This window comes from Podarcis cretensis (genome assembly GCF_951804945.1).
Source record: "Podarcis cretensis genome assembly, chromosome: 5".
Taxonomy (NCBI): Eukaryota; Metazoa; Chordata; class Lepidosauria; order Squamata; family Lacertidae; genus Podarcis; species Podarcis cretensis.
In genome coordinates, this window is record NC_137174.1 from 24,402,296 (window position 1) to 24,427,175 (window position 24,880).

General features: G+C 44.8%; 1 protein-coding gene across 4 annotated transcripts in view; it reads left to right on the top strand.

The window, feature by feature from the left end:
• Positions 1–2,259: 2,259 nt before the first annotated feature.
• Positions 2,260–24,880, top strand: part of WAPL (WAPL cohesin release factor) — a 54,588-nt gene continuing 31,967 nt past the window's right edge. Inside the window, exons 1-2 of one of the 4 annotated variants that reach the window (XM_079975574.1) lie at positions 2,260–2,413; positions 21,378–21,898. In XM_079975574.1, the coding sequence (XP_079831700.1) occupies positions 21,400–21,898 (499 nt within the window). In that variant the 5' untranslated portion in view covers positions 2,260–2,413; positions 21,378–21,399. Of the gene's footprint in view, positions 2,414–16,487; positions 16,979–21,377; positions 21,899–24,880 lie in introns of those variants that run through there. The other 3 variants (XM_079975575.1, XM_079975576.1, XM_079975573.1) reach the window with 3 other exon arrangements.

Here is a 24,880-nt window from a genome sequence, read left to right on the forward strand (position 1 = left end):
AATCTCTCCTGATCAAACAGGTTGCAAAGGTTTTCAAAACACCTAAAATCTTTTTTTTAAATCTGCTTACCGGAGGCAATGACGGGACAGGGGTACACACAATATGGGCCAACATGCTACTGACATTTGCTACTGAACTCCGCCAACGCTGCTGTTATATTAGCAAGTAATGCCAGGGTGGTGTGTGTGTGTGTGTGTGTGTATATATATATATATATATATATATGGAGGAGGAAAGGCCTGCATTTCCATTCCCCAGCAATCCAGGAAGATTAATTCCCAGTTCTCCATATGGGCCTATCAAGTTCTTCTGAGCTAACAGGTAAATGCTGTGTTATTAAGCAGTTCACAGAAATGCAAACATTTATCACAGATAATATACCACGATGCTCTTGCATGTCACTGTCAAGGCCAATTTAAAGAGTTATTCTTGGGAACGCAGGGCCAATGAATGGAGCCGCCGTAGTCTATTAAACGGATGCGGTTTCCACTGACATTTGGAGCAGCTACGATTTATCAAGTCAGGCCTACTGGGAAGTTTTCCAGGTCACAGAATACAGAACCGAGGGAGCCGTGAGGAGAGTACATATGAGTAGGGAAGACTTTCCGTTGGCCAAAGTGAACTGTGAGCCATAGTTATAACCGTATCCCTGAAGTTCTCAGCTCATTGGGAAGGAATCCTCCTGCGTTTTGCATACTGGTCGTAACTCAAGGGCAAAATATATCGGTGTGTTCGTCCGAGGGGCTGACCATGAAGAAAGGCTTGTTAGTTGCTGCAGCATCTGTTAAAGCTGTCGGGCCCTGCCTCCCAGCTCCTCCTGATCAGCCCGCGGAAACTCCCATCTAATGCAGGTGTCCTGAGCATATCTAGCCCAAGCAGGACAAACGGCCAATAGTTTAGTTCTTTATTGACAAAGCACACAATTACAGCAGCTCATAAGGTGCACTGAAGACACACATACACACACACTTCTTGTGACTACGTAGGTGAAATAAAAACAGGATTAGACAGGAGGATAAAGCTGCTAGTGGCTGCTGTTGATGGTGGCTCTATACTGCCTCCCTGAACTGATACCTGATGCTGGGGAACAAGTGTGAGAGAAGACTATTGCTCTCACGTCTTGCTTTGGGGTTTTCGGGCAACCAATGTGAGAAGAGAAATACTGGAATAGATGGGCCTTTGGTCTGATCCAGCAAGGCTCCTGTTATGTTCTTTAATCTAACTACCATTTCCTGAATAAGAGGATGGAAATCTTGTATAGTTCCCTAAGGATAACCGTTAGTCTGTCAAAGTGGGTTTGTAGGAGATATGTCAAACTGCTATGTATTGGGTTTAACACATTTTATGTTACAAGGCGCGTTCTAACCAATCGTAGAAGCGTTGGTAGACGAACGTTCTAATGGCAAGTAAGCGAAGGCACTTTCAACTGTCAACTGTCAACGGTCAGTTCATGCTCAGGTTTATTATTGTGTGTCCAGTCAGTTTGGTTCTTGTGTTCCTATGAGTGAACTGTTGTCACTGACAAATGTTGAATAAACTTAGTTGAGGAACTTATACAGTGGTACCTTGGGTTAAGAACTTAATTCATTCTGGAGGTCCGTACTTAACCTGAAACTGTTCTTAACCTGAAGCACCACTTTAGCTAATGGGGCCTCCTTCTGCTGCCGCGCCGCCGGAGCCCAATTTCTGTTCTTATCCTGAAGCAAAGTTCTTAACCTGGAGCACTATTTCTGGGTTAGCGGAGTGTGTAACCTAAAGCATATGTAACCTGAAGCGTATGTAACCCGAGGTACCATTGTACTGCCTTGTGCTTTTGACTTTTTCCGAACATTTAATATTGGCGACGAAGGTGGGATCGATGAGCTCTCGCCGGCTGCCAGAGGCCCAAAACTGCACCGCAGCACTACCGCCTGCAGTCTCACAGTAAGCACAACTTCACTGCCACGCTGGACTCAGCAAATAGTCCCAGAAATGAGACTGTGCCTGCCGCGTCTTCGTAACCACCCACAATTGCACAAGCGACTACTCCAGGTCCGAGGATGGCTACCAGTCATAGTTGGCCGCCACCGGACTTCGATATGAGCCATCCTGCAGAATGGCCGCAGTGGCTCCGCCAAATAAGGAGCTATGTCTGACTACAAGGCTTCACTAGGGAGGCAGACAAGCTGGATGTGCTACTGACGTTGCTGGGAAGTTCCGCCATCACTCTACTGGAAGGTCTGATGGCACCCAGAGACATAGAGGCATGCACTTTCGAAGAGCTGACACAGGCTATGACAAGACACCTCGCGCCTCAGCCAACTAAGAACCACCGCCGCTATGACTTTGCGCACAGAGAGCAACAAGCGCAAGAGTCAGTGAGTGAATACATCTTGGTTCATGCTACAGCACAAGGACGCACTAATATTTCAGGTAGGAACATCTCGACTTCCAAGATTCTGCTATCAGAAACAATTTGCTGCCGCCGGTTCCTTTGAAGCAGTTTCTCCCTGACTAGATCCTGATGAGCAGGATCCACACCTAGTGTAAATGGCAAGCGTTTAACAGAGACCTTTAAAGGGAGCCTACTTTAAAATGCAACGGCACAAATGTTTTATTCATGTTCCAAAGACAGTCATGTGCATGATCACTGTCTTTTGAGTTATGTCAGTTTTAGCTGACAAAGGTTCATGGTTAAGTACAGCATTCCGCTACACTCCTGTTTAAATAAGGGATATTTTGTAAAGCCAGAGGCTGTGTGGCCTCAGGAGACGTGGGATTGTGACTAGACAGACACAGTAGTTTTGCGGATGTTAAGTTGTAAACTGGAATCTCCCTGCAGAGAAGGAATCTATGTTTTAGTCTGTTTTATAAATGAATGAATGAATGAATGAATGAATGAATGAATGAGAGACGCTGAAATTCTGGGGTGGGGAAGCTCAAGCCTGGGGTGGATGCAAATGCAGCCCTTCAGTCTCTCTATGTGGCTCTCAGGACTCTTTCCACACCACACCCCCTCCCCAGGCCACCCCTCTCGCCAGCTCTGCTTTTCACACTTTTTGAGTATTTTTGCCTGACTGAAATATGCCCTTGAACTCTGATTATGCCTTGAACTCTCATCTGGATGGAAAGCTGTGTGTGAGCCTCAGGGCGGGTACCAGGAGCAGGTCAGCAATAACTCACAAGGTATCAATGAAGGGAACACTTTATGCAAAGAAACAAAACAGCTCAGGCCCAGTGAGCACAGCAACTCTTCCCAGCAGGTCTTGTCCCAATGAGGCAGTTGTGAGGACAGTTTTCTAAGTCTCCTTGTGCCTCAGCTCCTTCCCAAGCAATCTGAGACTCCAACACCTTGTCTGTCTCTGCTCTGTCCTCTTCATACCTCTGCCAGTTCTGGGAGACTGGGGTGGGGAGGAGCTGGTTACAGCAGGAGGGGAGGACTCCTTGACTTCTTCAGCAACCTGCCTGATCTCTGCCTCTTGGCCTCCCTCTTCTTCTGCCTCAGCTTCTGCCTCTGATTCTGGACTGCTCTCTGCCACAGCCTCTTCTTGCTCACTAAACCCTGTTACCTCTTCAGCTTCCGACACCTCCTCCAGCCTGCTCCCTTTTCTCTCTCTGACCACTCATCGCCATCCCACCACCACTCCCCAAGCACTGAGCCTTCTTTCCTTGGAGGTTCCCTAGCCCTGCCACTCCTCAGCAGCCAGCCAGTCCGTGGCAGTCCATGTATGCAGAAAATTGCCTAGTGTATAATTAAAATGATGTCCCACCTACTTTTGCCCCTGGCCCCACCCATCAATGACACCTCAGAAAGTTGCCCAGAGGGAGGAGAATGAGGCCCTCGAAGACTCCAGTTTCCATCCCTGGCATCAAATGTGAAGAATTACCACCAGGAGGGGTTAAAATTCTCCTGCCCAGAAACCTAGAGAACTGCTAACAGTCTGAAGAGACAATGCTGGGCTAAACAAAGCGGTGGTTTGACAGATTAATTTGATTAAGGGTTGTAACAATAACGCAGTACACGCATGTCTTCACAAGCCTTTTGCTCTTATCCTGGCAGCAGGTCACGAAAACAACCTACGGCATGCGGCTCTGTTGTTCTCTTTGGAGTATTCCAACAAGCCCTACAGTGGTGTGAACCGAGGATGGCAATAACGCTCTCCTCAGCGGAGGGATATTTGCATTCCTTGTCAAGTACTGCTGGTGTCTCTGTGGGATTCCATTTCTGTTCTGTTATTATAGTGCTTTCTGAAGTCGGTGGTTAATATTAACTGACAGGGCCAGCTGAGAATGTTGGGCTTCCCCATTACGGCTAATGAAGCAAAATACTAATTGAGGCACCGACTGCTTCCTTGTACTTAATTGTATTACGGCATCTCAACTTGGCTTCACCACGAATTCCAGGGCCTGTTGATGTACAGTGGTACCTCAGGTTAAGAACTTAATTCATTCTGGAGGTCCGTTCTTAACCTGAAACTGTTCTTAACCTGAGGTACCACTTTAGCTAATGGGGCCTCCCGCTACTGCCGCACGATTTCTGTTCTAATCCCGAAGCAAAGTTCTTAACCCGAGGTACTATTTCTGGGTTAGCGGAGTCTGTAACCTGAAGCATCCGTAACCTGAAGCACCTGTACCCCGAGGTACCACTGTATCTCTTTTTAAGATCTGGGTTCAGATACCTTCTCAGCCATGAATCTCTCAGGGTAACTGTAGGCCATTCGCTACCTTTCAGTCTAACCTATCTCAAAGAGCTGTTAGTAGGGGGGAAAGGCAAGGAACGTGCAGGCTATGTTGTGCTTCTTGAAGAAAAGGTAGGATATAAAACAAAATGGTTGGGTCTGTGATTATTACGCCTCCAAATGTGTTGCAAACAGAACCTTTAAAAAAAGAAAAAAAAACTGAAAAAATGATCGCAGCTTAAATGAATTTTAAATAGAATATCAGAAGTTCAGATTTGTCAAGCCAAATTGAAAACAGTCCTTCAATATGCACAAGCTCATTGAGACGGATGGACACTTTCCAATCACAGTTAAGGCCTGAAATGAAGGGTTTCCCCCTGTGTTAAAAATATGGGGAGGCAGCAGATTTTGTCCCCGCCCCCACACCCTCCACTATTGTCCTCTAGTGCTGATGGGGGCATGGCAGCCATTCATTGCTCTGAATTGGCTGTGCTCACCCATGTCAAGATTTGCACAGGAGAAGGTCCTGGTGAGCTGTGCCCGTAAGGGTTTAAACTCACTCAGTCATTGCATCTCTTCCAAAAGTAATGTGGAGTGACTTGCAGATCTTACCATGGTTTACTCTTTAGCATGGTCAGGGAAAGGCTGGCCTGAGACGTTGTCTTAAGGGCAATCTCTCTGCAGGGCAGTTTCCCACCCTAGCAAAGTCACTACAATAAGGAGTCTGGAGAAAAGGAAAGGAAATGAAATCCCGATAACAGCTTCCTGAGGAAACTGAACAAAAACAGTATATAATTTGAGGAGAAAGAAACAGAGAGTTTTTGTCTTCCTTATTTCGGTCCTTGTTCAGGGCAGGGCTGTATAGGACCCAACATACACCAGCAAACATCTTGCCAGTCTGCCTGGTTGCTAAGCAACACCTCCCCAATTCTTGGAAAACCCGGACATATGGCAAGTTGGGCTATTTTAATTTTTTTATACAGTGGTACCTCGGGTTAAGTACTTAATTCGTTCCAGAGGTCCGTACTTAACTTGAAAATGGTCTTAACCTGAAACACCACATTAGCTAATGGGGCCTCCTGCTGCCGCTGCACTGCTGGAGCACGATTTCTGTTCTCATTCTGAAGCAAAGTTCTTAACCTGAGGTATTATTTCTGGGTTAGCGGAGTCTGTAACCTGAAGCGTATGTAACCTGAAGCATATGTAACCCGAAGTACCACTGTATATATCTTAAAAAATTAAAGAAAAGCCCTCAAAAGCTCAACAACTTCAACCAAAAAGAAAAAAAGAAGTTCAGCAGCTCTGTCCGGATTTTCACTTTTGGGAATATGGCAACCCTACTTTAACACTAGCAGAATTAGCCCTTAAATTACATACTTAAATGATGTCTGCTGCTGCATTTCCACCTCCCTCCAGAGTCTGCACCACCAGAGAAGAAAATCAGCTGGCGATGGCAAAGTAACCACCAGTAAGGGGAAATCATTGGGGGAGGGGCCTTCAAAGCATCTGGTTTACTTTTGGGGGTACTGCTGCTATTTTTGAGACTTGCATTTTCCATCTACTTGCCGGTCTGCTTCCCCATGCTTAACATATACTCTCTCTCTGTGTGTGTGTAAACACACATGTATAAATGAACAAACAGCTATCATAAAAATCTGTAATCCTCTTGTTTGGAAGAAAACTAAGCCCTGTAGATTTCTTCATTCTCAGAAGTGGAGAGACTATAGCAATATGCTTTTAAAAATTATTATGTATTTTAATACATTCATATCTCGCTTTTCTCCCATGATGGGGCTCAATGTGGTATTTCCTGGTTGCCTCCCATCCAAGCACTGACCAAACCCAGACCTGCTTAGCTTCAGCAAGGTTTCTGCATCATGTTTGCTCAGTCCATGCCCTTTGTTATGCTTTCAAATGAACTCATAGCTATGCTTTCCATTAATGAAAAAGCAACCAGGTGCCCGAAGCGTTCCTTAGCTTTGACATTTTGACAAATTGCTTCTTGTGTGTGTTGATATTATATGAATTGCCTCCATCAACAACTACAACAATTAAAACAAACTTCTTTGTTTTTTTGCTCTCCCCTCCCCCAAAGAATCCCACCTTGCTAACATTTTGGGGTGTGGGCGGAACTATAAATTCATGCAGGCAGCTCTTTATTGATCCCACATACTGTAGGGTTCCCCCCCCCCGATTCAATTACATTTTAATTTCATTTTGCTCAGCTCCGATTTATAATGCAGTCTTTGCTTCCCTGCATTTACATCTGTCAAGGACCTGCTTGGTGATGTATAATTTAGCAGCGCTCCTTTGAAAACAATGATAAAAAAACCACACTCAAGGTGCAGCCCAAATCCTCTTTTGAATAATAAGTTCACAGCTTTGCCTTAACTGTAATTCAGGTGTCTAACATGATTTTCACCTTGAATTACCACAATCTCCTTCTTAATGAACCAAAGGACAGAGATGTGAGTTAAACATTCCTAGCATTTCCTCCAGAGCCACTGCCATGCTCTTTGCTTCCCATTAGGTGTCAGTGCAGACCAACGCAATAGGATGCCACTAAATATGCTTTTCTTCTTTATAAAAATGTGTCTAGGCACATTTTACATGTGAAGACTATGTGACGCACCTATCGCCATGTCAGCTGGGGAGGGGAGACTGCCCTTATACAGTAAACCCCCCTAAAGCAGGCTGCATCCAAGGCCAGCTGAATACAGGCCTGTAGCTCAGGCATAGTGCTTACCGTATTTTTTGCTCTATAAGACCCACTTTTTCCCTCCTAAAAAGTAAGGGGAAATGTGTGTGCATCTTATGGAGTGAATGCAGGCTTTGCAGCTATCCCAGAAGCCAGAACAGCAAGAGGGATTGCTGCTTTCACTGTGCAGCAATCCCTCTTGCTGTTCTGGCTTCTGAGATTCAGATTTTTTTTCTTGTTTTCCTCCTCCAAAAACTTGGTGCGTCTTGTGGTCTGGTGCGTCTTATAGAGCGAAAAATACGGTATTTCGCATGCAAAAGGTCCCAGCTTTAATCCTCAGCATCTCCAGCTAGGGCTGGCAGGAGAGACTTCTGTCTGAACACCTGGACAGCTGCTGCCAGTCAGTGTAGATAACTCTAAGCTATATAGACCAATGGCAGAAGGCAGCATCTCATGTTCCTGTGAACATTTATTTATTTATTTATTTGCTGCCAGGGAGAGTGGCAAATGCCTTCCCCAGTCAAGGCATCAATAATACCCAAGGCTGGCCCCTGAGACAGAAAATCCCATAAGCATCTCTCCCTGCCCTCAGCAAATGAAAACAGAACAGAAAAAATAATTACCGGTAACAATTTGATACATGGGCGTAGCCAAGGGGGGGTGGCAGGCAGGGGCAGCTGCCCCCCAATCAGTAGAAAATTTTAAAAAATACATAGCAAACTGAGGTTCTGCCCCCCCCCCAACAAAAGGTCTGCCCCCCGCAACAAAAACCCTGGCTACGCCCATGATTTGATGCCCTCTAACGAAGCTGAGGCTCCAGTACTTTGGCCACCTCATGAGAAGAGAAGACTCCCTGGAGAAGACCCTGATGTTGGGAAAGATGGAGGGCACAAGGAGAAGGGGGCGACAGAGGACGAGATGGTTGGATAGTGTTTTCGAGGTTACCAGCATGAGTCTGACCAAGCTGCGGGGGGCAGTGGAGGACAGGAGTGCCTGGCGTTCTCTGGTCCATGGGGTCACGAAGAGTCGGACACGACTAAACGACTAAACAACAACAACGATGCCTGAAGTCAGTTGCCTGAGGCGGCTTTCTCACTATGCCTAAGGAGATGGGAGGAAAAATGTGAAATGATCCAGTGGTAGGAACTGAATGTATTCAGTGCTTTGGGTGGGGGGCCCGTAGGGGTAGGCATTCCCCTGAACATTTTGTGAATCTAAGTTTGGCCTCACTGAGGGGCAGTATTTCAATATGAATAGGAAAATGAGAGAACCCCTAAACATTTTTTTTTAAAGAAAAAAAGCACTGAATATATATACTTCGTTGCAAGGAACTATTACGATCCTAAATGGTCTGGCCTGTAAACTGCATCTCAAAGGAAGGAAAAGAGTTATATTAACCTTTCCTAAACCACTGGAAAATTGAATTATAAAACCATTTAAGCCACACACCACCCTTGCCTTCATTCAGGTGGCATTAAGTGTCTTCCTTTCTCTACCAAAGTGTTTGTGACTTGACTTTTCAAAATGCGCCCACCTGACCTTATGTTCTTGGTGCGTCTCAAGGACCAACCAGCAATTGATGTTGCAGCCCTTGAATGAGCAATCATCCGGTGCTTTTTTTTTTCAAGAATCTAGTCTATTTTGTAGGAGCAAAATGGACAGAAAACAAAGGCAGGCAGGCCTGTGTCTTGGAACCAGGACGAGCGACAGGTTGTTTTTTTGCAGAGAAGCCAAAAATGTTTGTTTCCCCTCCTTGTTGGGGAGGGAATGTGTTTGCTGAAGTTCTGCTGAAGGCTTCACCTGTACGGAGTCATGAGTCATGTCACAGGCCCAGAAGCCCAAGTGCATGTGCCCAGTTTGGTACAGATTGCTGAACCAAAAGGTTTAGTGGTAGCATGAGAATATACTGTACCATTGTTCAGTGGAGAGCTGATGGGAAGCAACAAACTGGCCTCTGCCACTAGCTAGGGCCTCAAGATCACCCCTCCTCCCGGTCTTCTCTCTCTTTGCCCTCTGACCCCTCATCATTGTCCCACCACCAACCCCTTGGTTCCAGTGGCGTAGCGTGGGGGGTGCAGGGGGGGGGCCCGGCCGCACCGGGTGCAACATCTGGGGTTAGGGCAAATCCACGGGTTAGGGGGCGCAAATTACTTGCCTTGCCCCGGGTGCTGACAACCCATGCTACGCCACTGCTTGGTTCTGAGCCTTCTTCCCTTGGGGGTTCCCCAGTGAGTTACTATCACCATTCCTCTGCGTCCAACCAGTCCATGACACTAGCCACACCTCTGAAAGCGAGTAAGGAAACTTTCCTGGGATCCCAAAATGTCAGGCAAGTGAGTCAGATTAGCACCAAAGGGAGCTCTTATCCTGCCCATGGGCCTTAGAGCCTTAACCCACAGGCTTCAGGAGTCTTCGGTTGCCCTACGTGTGCCTAAGAGTGCACTCTTCCCACCTTGGATCAAATCTGTGCTTCCAGGTGTCATAAAAAAGCTGCAGAGATAGTGCAGGATAGTGCGCACCCCGGAAATGATCTCTTTCAGCTTCTGCCTTCTGGAAGAAGGTACAGGGTTATAAAGACTAGGACTAGCCACCTGAGAAACAGTTTCTATCCAAATGTGATTTTGGTTTTAAACACAGTGTAAGGTAGTCTCTATGGGAGTATATTGTACCACCCAATATCGTCCCCCCGCCCCTCCCTCAGATCACAGTTTTGGGCACCCACCTCACCTAGTTTTGACAATTCTTTTCTGTCCCTGTTTATTTACCCAAAAGCCACGAGCAAAGTTCATCTCCTCACTTTACACGTGACAACAATTCTCTTTCTGAGAGCCGAAGGGCATCCTCAAGTAGCTTTCTAAATGGAATTATTTCAGGATGAACAATGTTCATTTTATCCTACCCACTTTCAAGTGTGATCATTTCAAGGTACCAAAAAACCCCACATATGGGCTTGATTGTTTAACCTCTCAGCAAATAAATGATCCATGGGAATGTTTGAAACAGGCAACAGTCTTAAGACTTACAAGCTGTTGGGATGGCTGTTGATTTTATTTTCTATTTTTTTACAAGTGTCAACTTATCATATTATCATCTTGATTTATTACTGACCCTTTGTCCTAAGTTCCCAGGGCAGGACACCACAATTTAAAACACAACATTAAAATCAGTTTAAAACAAATGACAAAAACAGTGTGGGGTAGGTCAAAAACCATAATTCAGGGTAAAGATGCATGTATCTTTATGTTTGGATGTTCTGTGCTCTGGTAATGATCTATTTTTATTACAGAAGTCACAATAGCCAATCAATAGGATTGTGATTTCACTTTGCTTGTCAACTTCTTCAGATTTATCTATCATCTATCTAGTGCATCTGGTACCTTCTTAGATTTCAAAGGACTGTGCAATTGAAACATGCAGAATCTGCTTAATACACTACAGAGGTTGGTACTACCAATATAATCAGAATCACAGGAAACTGAGTAGAGCAGCTCATTTATTTAGTGCTGCTTTTTAATGCGTTTACTGACAGATTTGCTTTGCCATATTCCATTGCCTCTTAGTGACAACACACACACATATTTTTTTAAAAAAAATCTATTTTATTCCGCTTTATTATTCTAGCTGGATCATTAATTCTGTCACCTGCTGGAGGTGAATAACTACACAGCCACCCTGAGATTTCAGTGGCCTGTGAATTGCTTTTCCCCTCGCCCCCTTCCTTAGAATTTCTCTTGTAATGTAATAGCTAGGCTGTTCTGTTTTGCAGAGGAATATGGATGGACTTTTGTATTCCTTGTTTGTTTAATAGCCCCTGATGGGCTGCTAGGGCCTTCTTTCACAAGGTGTGTTTGGGCAAGGTGGAGACTGAGCTGTTTTAACTATCTTACTGAGGGTTTCACCATTATTTAATCCTGCCATTGCTGGCACTTGGCTCTCTCTGTTTTGTGTTCTGATGGGTGGATTATATTTTCCTGTTCAGAAAGTTTGCAAGCCTGCTTGAAGGACCTAGTTTTATGTTAAACGTTGTAAATAAATAACGCATGCTTGTGTGAATGAATCCTTTGGATGGCCAGGGGTCATCTCTGGGAGTGGGGGTTTCTGTCGTCAGGTTTCATTCCTCCACCCATATCCGTTTAACGTCATGGCTTTCCTCAAAGAATCTTGGGAATTGTGGTACCTCAACGGTGCCAACTTCACCCTTCTCAGCACCCTCAACAAACTACAGTTTGCAGGATTCTACATGGCTATGAGAGAAGTGTAGGACCGCTTTAGGTTAATGGGGTGGATGTGAGGGGTGCTTATTTTGGACTTTATGACCTGTAATATGGCTGCTATACATCCTAGGAGGTAAAGGAGGCTGGGGCCCTCTTTGGCATGTGCTTTATTAACAAGCCCCTTTCAATCCCTTCCACAGAAAGCGACACAAAGACTAGAAGAACTCGCTGAGGGGGGAAAAAGGGCGGTAAAGAGAGAAAAGGGAGAGAAGGTTGGGCATAGGGCCGTGCAAGATGAGGAAACTACAGTTTTGGACCTCTAACTGCAACTTTTTAAAAACAACAACAAAATTTCAAGTTTTACATAATTGGTTGGAAAATAAATGGGGGAAACAGAATCTAAAACAGACATCATTGTTCTGATAAGACAAAAGTATGATTTATTATTTCCATTTCCATTATGTGAGAATAATACACTTTCCAGTGTGGGGCTTACTGCTATGGGGCATTTGAAGCTTGATATACCTTAGGGCTTCAACATGTCTTAATATGGCCTTGTCCTGTGTCAAATAGCTTACCACAACCTCATTCTGAGATTTAACTCCTCATCTTGAATACTCAGGGCAGGAGGAGGCTACGACCCTGAACCCTGTTGCCCCCTCGCCCATCACGATCCTAGTCGTCCAACACTCATGTCAGTAAGCCATGTTCATGAAATAAAAATAATAAAACCAAAAGTCCAAACGCCACTGAAGAAAAGAACTTTAACTTGCCCCAAATATCCTGGGTTGGATTCCAGTACTGTGTGTGACTAGCAGGAGAATCCTAAGCATGCCTACTCAAGACATAGTAAATTAAATGGGGTGTACTCCCAGGTAGGGGGTTAGGAATGCAGCCTAACTTGCCCCATTACCTTCAACAGTACTGCACTGATTTAAGTCCTACTGGATTCAACCATCTGGTATCTTACTACATCTTATCGGAGATAGCTACAACGTGAGAAAATGTAATCCTGCAATTCCCACTCCAACCCAGCCTAAAATAACTATATTTTTAAAAAACAACCTTTGGGTTTCCTCAAAGTTTCTCATATCTCTGCCTGAGAATGAACCTGAATTCACTTCAGATTTTGCTTTAGACAAAAACTTGTGACAACCAAGGGATATGCAGGACACACAGAAATATTGCTAGTCTTAATGTAATTCTTTCAGCCTAGCACAATTTTTGTGTGTGTGTGAGAAAGAACAAGTAAAATTTGCTTTAAAATACATTCTGTGAGAAACAGTGGTGGCAATCCTGTTAAAAACTGAGATTTTTAACGCAATATAGTTTAGTAATACTGTTTTTCAGGAGCGAATGTTGCTCATTGTTCATGTAGGAGTTGGGGCGGGGGTGGGGGGGTGGGAAGACTGGTGAAGATGTACTGTCTGAGATGTATGACTATCATTGTTGCTTCATCCTGTAGAACCAGTATTTCCAGCAGCTATTACCTACTAGGGAGGATTCTCAAACTGGCATGATTGTACCATATGGGAGTGAAAACTGCAGAAAAGAAAGGGTGTTTGAGCGCACAGCAGTTCTTTGCTGACTGGCTTGCACTTCTGACACAGGGGAGCCATGATAGGGATCACTTATTGATTCCCCATCTCTTGAATTTTGATTTCAGTCACTGATACTTGGTTTTTCACTTGCCGGCATTTACAAAGCTGACGTATTCTAGCATTTAGGCTTCAGGCCATCTATGTGCCAGGTTGCAATATCTTTAGTAAGGGAAAGATATTGCAACCTGGCACATAGATGGCCTGAAGCCTAAATGCTAGAATACGTCAGCTTTGTAAATGCCGGCAAGTGAAAAACCAATGCTGGCAAGTGAAAAACCCCCTCAATATACATGTGTTTTACAATATCAACGTACGTAAAACAAAAACTAACCAAAACCACCAGATTACTGCCTCCTGAAGACTCCAATATGGATGAGAGAGGGAGGAACATGAACTGGGAGAATAGATTGAAATGAAATGTAAATACATGTAACACCACAAATGTCCCTTTTAACTTTATGTATTTTGTATTTTTATGTTGTGAAGTGCCCTGTGATCTTTGGATGAAGGGCGGTTTTCAAATTTAATAAATATTCTTTTGTATTCTGTTGGAAGCTGCCCAGAGCGGATGGGCAACTCAGTCACATGGGCAGGGTACAAGAAATTAAAATAACAACAACAACAATTTCTTCCCTCTAGTTCATGGGTAGGCAAACTAAGGCCCGGGGGCCAGATCTGGCCCAATCGCCTTCTAAATCCGGCCCACTGGTGGTCCGGGAATCAGCATGTTTTTACGAATAGAATTTGTGCTTTTATTTAAAATGCATCTCTGGGTTATTTGTGGGGCATAGGAATTCGTTCATTATTTCCCCCCAAAAAATATGGTCTGCCCCCCCACAAGGTCTGAAGGACAGTGGACTGGCCCCCTGCTGATAAAGTTTGCTGAGCCCTGCTCTAGTTATCTTTCTCTCCCTCCTCTCCTTTTGTTGACTCTGGCCAGTGTTGAAATTTAGACTAAAATTATTCATGTAGGGACCTGCCCTTTTGCTTTTGTTACATGGTAGAGCACTGCTATACTGATAGAGCTATATAAAGTAACTATGATGAAGATTTCAACATTGTCTCCTAGGTAGGGTTGGAGGGGAGAGGGCCAGTGCCACTCCCCTCACACGCACATCAACAGTTTCACCAAGGGCCCTCCTTTATTTTATCCCATATATGTGAATGGAATTAATTCTTATGGGGCAAAGTAAAGTCCAGAAAGTCCAATGAGAGTTCTTAACCAGCTTGCCCTTGCCCATTACTGGATGTTCTCCATTTTGACCAGGACTCTTGAGATCAAGAGTCTCTTGTTCTACTGACTGAGTTACGTTGCTAGGCGAGAGAATCAGACTATATACAATACTGGTCCACACTAAAGCCAAACCACAGGAAGAAAAGGAGTTAAATGGCAGCAGAAGCTTGTGCATTTAGAGACAAGAGAACAATCAGAAGTTTGGGGCTGGATTAAATATTAAGCACATAATTAAGGCATCAAGGGAAGGGAAACACCACAGACATTTTCCAATGCCAGATTTACCATGGACCATGTGGTGCAGCTGAAAATAAACATTATTTATATAAATATAGAAAAAGAAACATTTTCCATCTTACTGTAGGTTGTTTTATTTTGAAAAATAAAATTGTATTTTATGGTTTAATATTGTTTATACTGTTGTACCTTGGAAGTTGAATGGAATGCATTCCGGAAGTCCATTCAACTTCCAAAATTTTCGAAAACCAAATCGTGGCTTCTGATTGGCTGCAGGAAGCTCCTGCAGCCAATCAGAAGCTGCGGAAACCCCATTGGACATTTGGGTTACAAAAGAATGTTTGCAAACCGGAACAATCACTTCCGGATTTGTGGCATTCAAGAGCCAAAACATCCGAGTTCCAGGGTGTTCAGGACCCAAGGTACGACTGTATTTTGAAATAGATATATATAGGGGAACCAAAATCTTTGAAGTGCTTTGGGCCTCTACAGGTCTTAATCTGGCCCTGGTGGTGTTGTGTGTATGTGTTGTTGTTATTTCCATCCCCATCATTCGGCCCAGCCACTGAGGTCCAGCTCCGAGGGCCTTCTGGTGGCTCCCTCACTGCGAGAAGTGAGGTTAAAAAGGGAACCAGGCAGAGGGCCTTCTCGGTAGTGGCACCCACCCTGTGGAATGCCCTCCCATCAGATGTCTAGGAAATAAACAACTTTCTGACATTTAGAAGACATCTGAAGGCAGCCGTTTAGGGAAGTTTTTAATGTTTGATGTTTTATCATGCTTTTAATCTGTTGGGAGCCGCCCAGAGCGGCTGGGGAAACCCAGCCAGATGGATAGGGTATAAATAATATTATTGTTGTCAAAACAAAAATTTTTTTTCCTTCCAGTAGCACCTTAAAGACCAACTAAGTTAGTTCTTGGTATGAGCTTTCGTGTGCATGCACACTTCTGTGCATGCACACGAAAGCTCATACCAAGAACTAACTTAGTTGGTCTTTAAGGTGCTACTGGAAGGAAAAAAAATTTTTGTTTTGACTATGGCAGACCAACACGGCTACCTATCTGTAACTGGAATTATTGTTGTCGTTTGCATGCTGCTTTTAACCCAGAGGTCAGCAAGGTTTACCTCGCCTGGGCCGGTTCACTCCAGCGGAGATCCCTGTGGGCCGGATTGTGAGTGTGCGTGGCTGCGATTTCTGGCATCTGCGTCTGCACAGACACAATTTTCGGCGTCTGAGCGTGCACAGACATGATTTCTGGCACCGCGGTAGCGAGTTGCACCGGTTTAGCGCAGTGCAAGGGGACTTGCCGTGCGGGTGGCTCGGTTTGGGGGTGGCTCGTGGGCCGGTTAAACAACCCCCATGGGCTGCTTGTGGCCCATGGGCCTTAGGTTGCCTACCCCTGTTTTACCCCATGGGTCCTTCCCGCAAACCAGAGCAACAACCCATTTCAAACTCAATAAAAAGCAACGCATCCAACAGCCAGACCACAAAAAACAGGGGATATTAAGTAGGTAAGCTGTCAAGGGAGCCCTTGGGCTACTGAGTCAGCACTGCTGCGGTTTGCAGAACTCTCCAGAGGCTCCAAAACGCGTCCCCAAAAAGGGAAGTCACCAAGACTGTGCGCGTGCGAGGAGGAGCAGGGCGCGAGGAAAGGAGCTGCAACCAGCCAGACGGAACACCAACTACATATCCTATCAGCCCTTCGGCTGGCTGGCGCGCGCGCGCACTCGCACTCGCGGGGGCGCCCGAACGCGGCCGGCGGCGGCGGCGGCGCATGCGCGACGTCGCCCGGCTCGTCGGTTGAGCAACGCGGGCCGTGATTGGCCGCGGCGGCGGCGACGGAGGGAGGCCGAGTGTGTGAGCGCAGTGACGGAAGGAGCGGGGGGCAAATGGCGGAGAGATGGTCCAGGGCCCTGTTCAAAGAGCAGCCGCACTAGTAGTAGCAGCAGCAGCAGCGGCGGCGGCGGCAGCGAGAATCCCGGCGCGGAGGAAGCGGCGGCGCAGCAGCAGCAGCAGCCGGAGGAGGAGGCGGCGGCGGTGGTGGCGGCGGCGGCTCGGCGGCTCCTGCGAGGACGAAAGGCCGGCGCTCTAGCCCGGGCGGCCTGTGAGGAGAGGCGACCGGAGGAGCCCGAGGCCCCGGGGGCGTCGCCCGAAGGCACCGAGCGAGGGCAGGAAGGAGAGAGCCCGGGAGCCCGGCCGTTGGGAGCGAAGCCGGCGGAGGCCCCGCCACCCCCGTCCCTCTCCACCTACCCCGGCAGGTTTCGTTCCCCCCCTCCCCTTCCGTTTCTCGGTTGTGGTTGTGCGTTTGTGTGCTCGCTTCCTCGGCCTCGCTGTGGTAAGTGTGGAGAGTTAGAGAGAGGCCGAGCGAACTCCCGGAGGCCTATGCCGGGCTCTCCGGCGCTGGGTGAGGAGGCGGCGGCGGCGGCGGCCTGCTTTCTCTTCCTCGCTTTCCGACACGACGGGAAGCCTCGCAAGGCCGCAGAAGGCGAGGCGGCCCCGAGGATGAAGCCGGGAGGGAATCCGTGTATAAATATGCGTGTGTACATAAGGAGAGGGGGAGGGTGGAGGCGTTAACCCCGAAGCCTGGATGGCCTGCGTTTCTGTGACTATAAACACCAAGCAAGGGATCTTCTCTCCCTCCCCCCTCCCAAAGCTTAAAAAAATACTCCTCCCCGGTTGCCCCCCATGGCACGCAACCGGGATCGGGGGCTGCAATCCCGGGCAGGAGGACTCGGTTCCTAGCGGACCGCGGCGCAAGTGACTCCCGAGGAGACGTGCGCGGCGAATCGGTTCCTGCGACCTGCTTATTTCGAGGGTCTTAACCCGCCGCCCTGCATTTCTCTCCCCCCCCCTTCCCGTCGCCCCCAATCGAGAGCCGGGGCGGTTGCGAGCGAGGGGGGCCTTGGGGCGATCAGGTGGGTCGGAATCGGAGAGAGAGTCGTCGACTCCTAGCGCCGAGGCCTCTTCCGGGGTAAGTGCTGAGGAGGCGACTTTGGCCTCATCCTGGAACGGCCCGCTTCGGCTCGGGATGCTCCCGATCTCGGGGGGCTGTTGCCCAAAGTACGAACTCCTGCCAAGCTCTCTCGTGTGGTCCTGTATCCCCCCTCCCCCAGCTCGGACTAGGGTGCGGCTTGGACGCCGCCTCGGGTTCAGGCCCCCCCCCTTCCCACCCACCCGTTATTATTCGTAGGGGTCTCTGTCCCGAAACAGTGGCCGCAGTGGCTCCCTGTTTCCCCGCTTTCCCCTATGGTCGCGCTGGCGCTGTCTGCTCTCTTGCAAGTTACATGGGTGGGTGGGGAGCGAGGCGGGAGGACGGTAACAGCCATGAGAAAACCGGAAGGGAAATGACGACATCTTCCATTAACTTGGTGTTTTCGTTCGGGATGACACGGTATCCTCATCCTCCGGCCTCTCCATTGCCGTCATAAGGCACCATCGCCCGTGCCTTAAGTTAAAAGGGGGGGGGGGAGGCCGCATTTTATGATCTGAGAAGCAGTGCAGGAAAATACATTAAGGCCCTTGAGGCAGGCTATCTTTAAAATGATCAGGTGGCTTTCAATATAACTTTTTGAACAACCATATGAGCGTAGCATTAATACTTAATGATGTAGTAAACTTTGCACATTTATATTCTGTGATCTTTTTCACTGTCCCAGCCTTAACTAATATCTTAGTGGTCAGCAAAGAATATGAAAGGGCTAGGTTGTGAGCTGCAAAGTAAAACTGAAGCACTCTTGGAAGAGTAGAAGGCAAAAAGGGGAAGGTGCTTCAGTTGCAAACATTTCAAGGCTAGTTTTTTTCATAGTGTGCTTGATCTGATTCAGAACTTTAGATCAACTTCTGTGTTTTGAACTTAAATAATTCCTAGTCTAATCGAATGAAATTGTAGGGTGGGGATAGAAAACCTGTGCCTCTCCAAACCTTGCTGCGGTACAACTCTCATCATCAGTCACTATGGGTCTTCGTTGACTTGGACTCATGGGAGTTGGAGTCCATCTGGAGGGCTGCAGGTTTCCCCATCTCCACAGTAAAGTAAAACAAGTTATTTACCAGGCAATTATGCAAGATGCTGTTCTAAAAACTGGTGTGTGTGGCTGAATGTAATTTGTTCTTTAGCAAGTAATACTATTACTGAGCACAATTCAAAGTGTTGGTGCTGACCTTTAAAGCCTTAAACGGCTTCGGCCCAGCATACCTGAAGGAGCGTCTCCACCTCCATCATTCACTGAGGTCCAGGTCTGAGGGCCTTCTGGTGGTTCCCTCACTGCAAGAAGTGGGGTTACAGGGAACCAGCCAGCGGGCCTTCTTGGTAGTGGTACCCACCCTGTGGAAGACGCATCAGATGTCAAGGAAATAAACAACTATCTGACATTTAGAAGACAGCCCTGTTTAGGGAAGTTTTTAATGTCTGATGTTTTATCGCTTTATTATTATGATTATCATCATTAATTTTGTTGGGAGCCACCCAGAGTGGCTGGGGAAACCCAGCCAGATGTGCAGGATATAAATAAATTATTATTATTATTATTATTATTATTAACCACCCCTATAGCATAAGTTGACAAGTTGCACCAGTGTATCAATACACTGGGCGAGACCAGTACAGGTCATATTTGAATTGCCCCTTTCACCAGCATTTTCTAGTACAGTATGTATGCATATATCATTTGATGGTCTAGTAATAAATCTATCCTGGCTTAATAAAATATTCCACATATTTCAAATAGCAACTTTAAAAAGTCTGAAGAATTAAAATGACAGTAGGGTTTTAAAAAGAAACAAATCTTATGATAAGGGCAACAGCGTTTATAAAACAATCTTCTTCTAGTCTTGTGGGCGTAAGGATGCCTATGTTTGAGAGGATGAGATCCACAGCCTTAGGGTATTCCTGAACAATGTACGATACATGGAATATCAGGATTTTAGTTGTTAGGGATGCTTTCGTGGCTTGATAACAAATCAATCAATACATTATACTTTCTTTTGTCTACTGTATTACATTCTACAGAACTGTTCTAGACAATTTGAATCGGTGGCTGTTTTTGCAAACACTGACTTAGTTGTGTGTGGGTCTGTAGGGAATTATGTGCTTTGATTGAGATGGGACCATGGGTGTAGCTGGGGGGGGGACAGCTGCTCCCCCAATCAACAAAAAATCAATAAAAATACTTAACTAACTGAGGTTCTGACCCCCCTAACAAAAATCCTGGCTACACCCGTGAATGGGACATAAACCGAAAGACAGGTTGCCACAGTTGCTACCTTATAGGCAGAAATAAAATGAAATACTGAAAATAACATTAATCTACTTAATATGTATGTATGTAAAATGGGATTAACAGTTAATAGATTTTTTTGCAGTTTTGTACAAGCTTTGTGTTTTGAATTTTGTGTGTTGAAATACTTACCTGGTATATTGAAACATCAGCTTTTTTCTCTTTAGCAGAATGTTTTCTATGCTGATAGGAAACTCTTTCCCCCACTCAAAATATTGAGTCTTCGGATGTTTTGTTTTTGAAATTTCAGTAGGATGCACTGTGGTCACAGTCAGTAGTTTTATCATCTGTTAGGAGGTTCAGGAATGTTTATTAAAACAATATACTTGGTGTCCCAAGTTCTTAGGAAAACTACAAAGAGACTCACTGTTACGATAAGAGCCCCAAATAGTGTTTTGATTCCATATCATGGTTGAAGCATGGGCCATTTACTGCTAAGAGGAGAGCTAATATTATGGCTGTGGTTTAAACCACAAGGAGAACAGGCTGTGCTGTCATTGATGATTAAAGCTGTTTACGGTTGTAGCATCAGAGTCATGGAGTGAGCCACTGGTGTTAATCATTTTAGAAGCAGCAGCCCCCCCCCCCAAAGTGTTGTGGTCAGAGGCAGAAGCCTGTACCCATAACCTATGAGCTATGTCCCCTTCCCCCCCTCCTGTGGTTTAACTTCATAAATTTAAAGCATTCTTGCCCTGTTCATCAACCAAAAAGCCTCCCAGGACAGCTTGTAGATAATCTTTTTTAAAAAGTAGTCTCTGACCTCATGACACCCAAGGCAAAAGTGTTGAGGAGGGAAGATGGAAACTAGCAAGCACAAGAACCGCTTCTTGATGTTGTTGGGTTCTTATAACAACCAGCTTAGATGGCAACAGCTCAGTGAGAGAAGAAACCTAAAACATCTGCAGAGCTAGTGGAGTGGTCCTGCTTCCCTTCTGCCTCAGCTGCAGTCTACCTTGGGTAGAAAATTTGCCTTTAAGGCTTGATGTGAATACTTTCTAATATGAATGGCATGTCATCAGTAGTATAAAAACAAACAAGATCATGTAAACAATTGAAAGGGAGCTTAACTATGCATCCCCCCCCCCCAAAAAAAAACCCCTAATGTCAGGTGCAGTCTGTGAATGTAGTGTGAAAAATATTTTAAGATGACGAACTTAAATTTTTATCCATAATTTGTGTTATTTTAGGTTGGTGGCAGCTAAACCAGTGGCCCTCCAGAGGTTCTGAATTACAATTCCCATCATTCCTGATGGGTCTGATGGAAGTTATAGTTCAGTAATGTCTGAAAGGTCACAGGTTAGACAGTCCTGCTTTAGCTGATATTCTGTAAAAGTGCCATGAGTATTGTTTCTTGTAATTATTGTTTATTTGAAAGATGCTTCTGTGTGTAACTCTTAATGTAATAAAATGTAGTAAAAATTGTATTCTAAAAGATACTCATTTTTTTTATTTCTACAGAGAATATGAAACAGTTGTCAAAATGACATCCAGATTTGGGAAGACGTATAGCAGGAAAGGGGGCAATGGCAGTTCAAAATTTGATGAAGTTTTTTCCAACAAACGGACTACTCTTAGTACAAAATGGGGAGAAACTACCTTTATGGCCAAGCTAGGACAGAAGAGGCCCAACATAAAGCCAGACATTTCTGAAATTCCTAAGAAACCCAAAATAGAAGAGGAAGCAATAGAAGATCCATTTGGATTTGACAGTGATGAAGAATCCCTGCCAGTATCTTCAAAGAATGTGTCACAAGCTAAAGGTTCTTCTCAGTTGGAGACAGTTGAACCATCTCAGTCTGGTGACTTCTCTTCTGTACTTGAATCTAATAGCAAAATTACTCAGTCAATCAGTGAAGATATTTTGTCCAGCAAATGTGTGTCTTTCGAGAATGCTGTTCATGGATTAAAAGAGAAGAACTCAAACAGAAATATAGAGGATGGTGACCTCAAAAGCAGCAGTGTTAACACTGTAATAGCAGGTAAGCTTGGATAATAGTTAATTTCAGAGTTAACAACTAAAGTCAGCCATGCAAGTTGGCCGCTCTTTTGACCAAATAATGTTTTCTTTCAGATTCAGATGCTTATCAGATCCTCTTCTTTAATTGTTCCATGGCAATTATTGCGTAGGGATTTCTAGTTGTGAGAGATGAAGTTTCATAAACTTCACATATTTGCAAGTTGGAACGTTTAATAAATTTGTGCTCACTAGCTGCAAGTTGAAAGTCAGGGAAGCAAGGAATTGGTTGAGGGATCTTCTGGAGCACATTTTGGAGGTGTGCAGTGCAGAGGAAGGAAAGGTGAATCCGCACCCAGTATGAGTGGAAGTTGCCCAAACAACGATGAATTCCTCCCTTTACAATGGCTCTGCCAACTTATGTGTGATTAAGTAGTGTGTTAGCTTTTAAGATTAAAATAACTTTTATGACAAGTGCAGTATGGTTGCTTTTGTTCTTTCCTTTATTATTTTTAAGGCACCTCTATAGTGATGTAGAAATGTCAAGATCTCTGCAGAAATGTCAAAATATACTTTGTATATTAGAGAAGTAAGAAAAACAGAAATATGATTGAAACTAGGGCTGATATTTTTTAGCCATTTGTGGATGAAGTGAAAAATCTAAAATTGGAGTGGAGCAGAAGAAATGTCCTGGGAGGGGGCAGTTGCAGTTGCAGAAGTTTGGCTTTTTGCTTGGCACATACCCCAGGACTCTTCAATATCTAGCTTACGGGTGAGGCTGCAGAGATCCTGAAGAGTGGTGCAAGGCTTAAAAATAGTTTAAAAAGAACAGCACTTGAATGCCACTTAATGTTACATTAAGTGACAAACCAATGACCAACCCCCCATAACTCCCATAAACATTTTAATGAACTTATTTTGCCCTGTCAGGTGACAAGCCCCGTCCTGCTGTTGTGAGGAAAAAACAGATTTGCAAAATTAGAGGGAAGTATTAGAGGTAGAATGTTACTGTTTTTGCTGTCTTTTTGGTAACATGCAGAGTAGGGAATTAAGTATCCTCCCTACAAAATAGAACAAGTAAACCACTTCTTATGAGATCAGGGGGTCTGCACTTTGTATGTTACTGCAGAAGCAAGGAAAGCACAAAACTGACTTGCTTGTGCTTCTGTTTTGCTCACTTGGCATAATGTGCAACTTCTTTTGCATTTTATACATAGCTGTAAGGGGTGTAATTACCTGTATTTTAATGTTACTAGTTTCTGAAAAATGTGGCTAAAAGTTGGATAAAAGACCAAAGGTATAATAGGAGATGAGGTTCATTTGAAAATCATAGAGCAATAATACTCATTAGCAAAATCCACCTGCTCAAGAATTGAAGAAAAACAGATCATGTTTACCAGAAATCTCTGGTGTGCTCAAATTAAATCCCACAGAGTAATACTCATCTGGATTCCTGAAATACTTGATAAAACAACAAGTGTTCATTCACTAAGCATGTGCCTACATATATAATCAAATTAAGGTAGTATACACATATATTATATGATTACAGTATATGATCTCTAAATCTGATCACATAAGCTGTGATCCAGGAAATTACTACATTTGTTACTTTCCTAAATGCATAGTTGGGCACTCGAAGTCTGGCATCTCACAAAATGTCACCCCCTCAGCAGCTTAAATTTCAGACAGAGAGTTATGGGATATTTTAAGTTAGTAGGGCTCTACTGTGCTCTTATGTCCAAGACTGAATATTCTAATTCATTTTTAAAAGCGGGTCACTTGCTTGACTGTCAATTTGGCATTGTTTGCATGTCACCCTAAACCAAAATTTAGTAGGAACAAATCACAATGAGCTTGTTTCCCCCCGCCATCCTCTTGTCCATCCTAGAGGAGAAATACAGAAGATGGACATGTTCAGTTGTCGGGATTCTGGACCAACAAACCTGCTTAGCTATGATTAGTTTCAAACAAGTCACCTTCAAACAGTAGTTATTGAGGCAGGTTTGTTTCTACTAAACATAGTTAAGATTGATGACAGTTTTGGATCCAGATGGCATGGCAAGCTCTGGTTAATCAAAGCTTGAAACATACACTTCTGAACTCCTTCCGGAGTCCAGACACATGGGAGGAAAAGAGAGGGAAGTAAATAAGCTTGCAGTTTGTTGCTGCTTGTTTCTTCTAATTCACATTGCACTGAGCTTTGGTTTAGCATGATGCAGAAATGCAGCCGCTATGTATACAGTTTTTTTTTAATAGAAATGTGAGTTATGATTAGAGATGTTGTAATCAATGTGACGCTGAGATGCACAGTAATATAATGATTTATGTAACTTTTGTAAATGTTGCCTCCTCCAATTGATAGTACAAGCTAATAGGTCTTGCAGCTACAAAGCCAAAAACACAAAATCTAGAACACATTGCCTAACTTTTGATCAGCCCCAGATGCCATGGCCATTGGCCAGAGATGATGAGAGTTGTCCATAAACACCTGGAGAGGCACAACATAGCTATCTCTGATCCATAGAACCAGCAGAACCTCTTTATATTTCAGAGAGATCTTGCGTTCAGAAGTGCTAGGATGATTTTTATGTGCATATGAAGAGGGTTTGATCTTGCCTTCTGGCTTTCTTGATAACGCTTTGGTGTGTGCAATCATGAGTAGTAGTTGGGAGGAGGTTCTTAATGTTTGCCTCCTGATAGAAGCTTGAGCTCTGCTAATGAAATGCTATACTAATGGAAAGCTTTTGTACACATGATCTTCCATGCTTTTCCTCTCTCCAGAGCTGGATGAGTTTATGAACAACAGCTGATTGAAGGAGTTTGCTCTCCTTATGCAGGTGAAATGAAAGTATGTAGGTGCCATGCCAAATTAAGAGGGAAGAAGGACAATCCGTGTAGGGCTATCCTTTCCCCCTTTCTGTAGCTGCAGACTTTGACTGTCAGGTACTAAGTGTCACATCCCTTTTTTGAGTATAAACTATTCTTTCATGAGTAGTGCATGTTC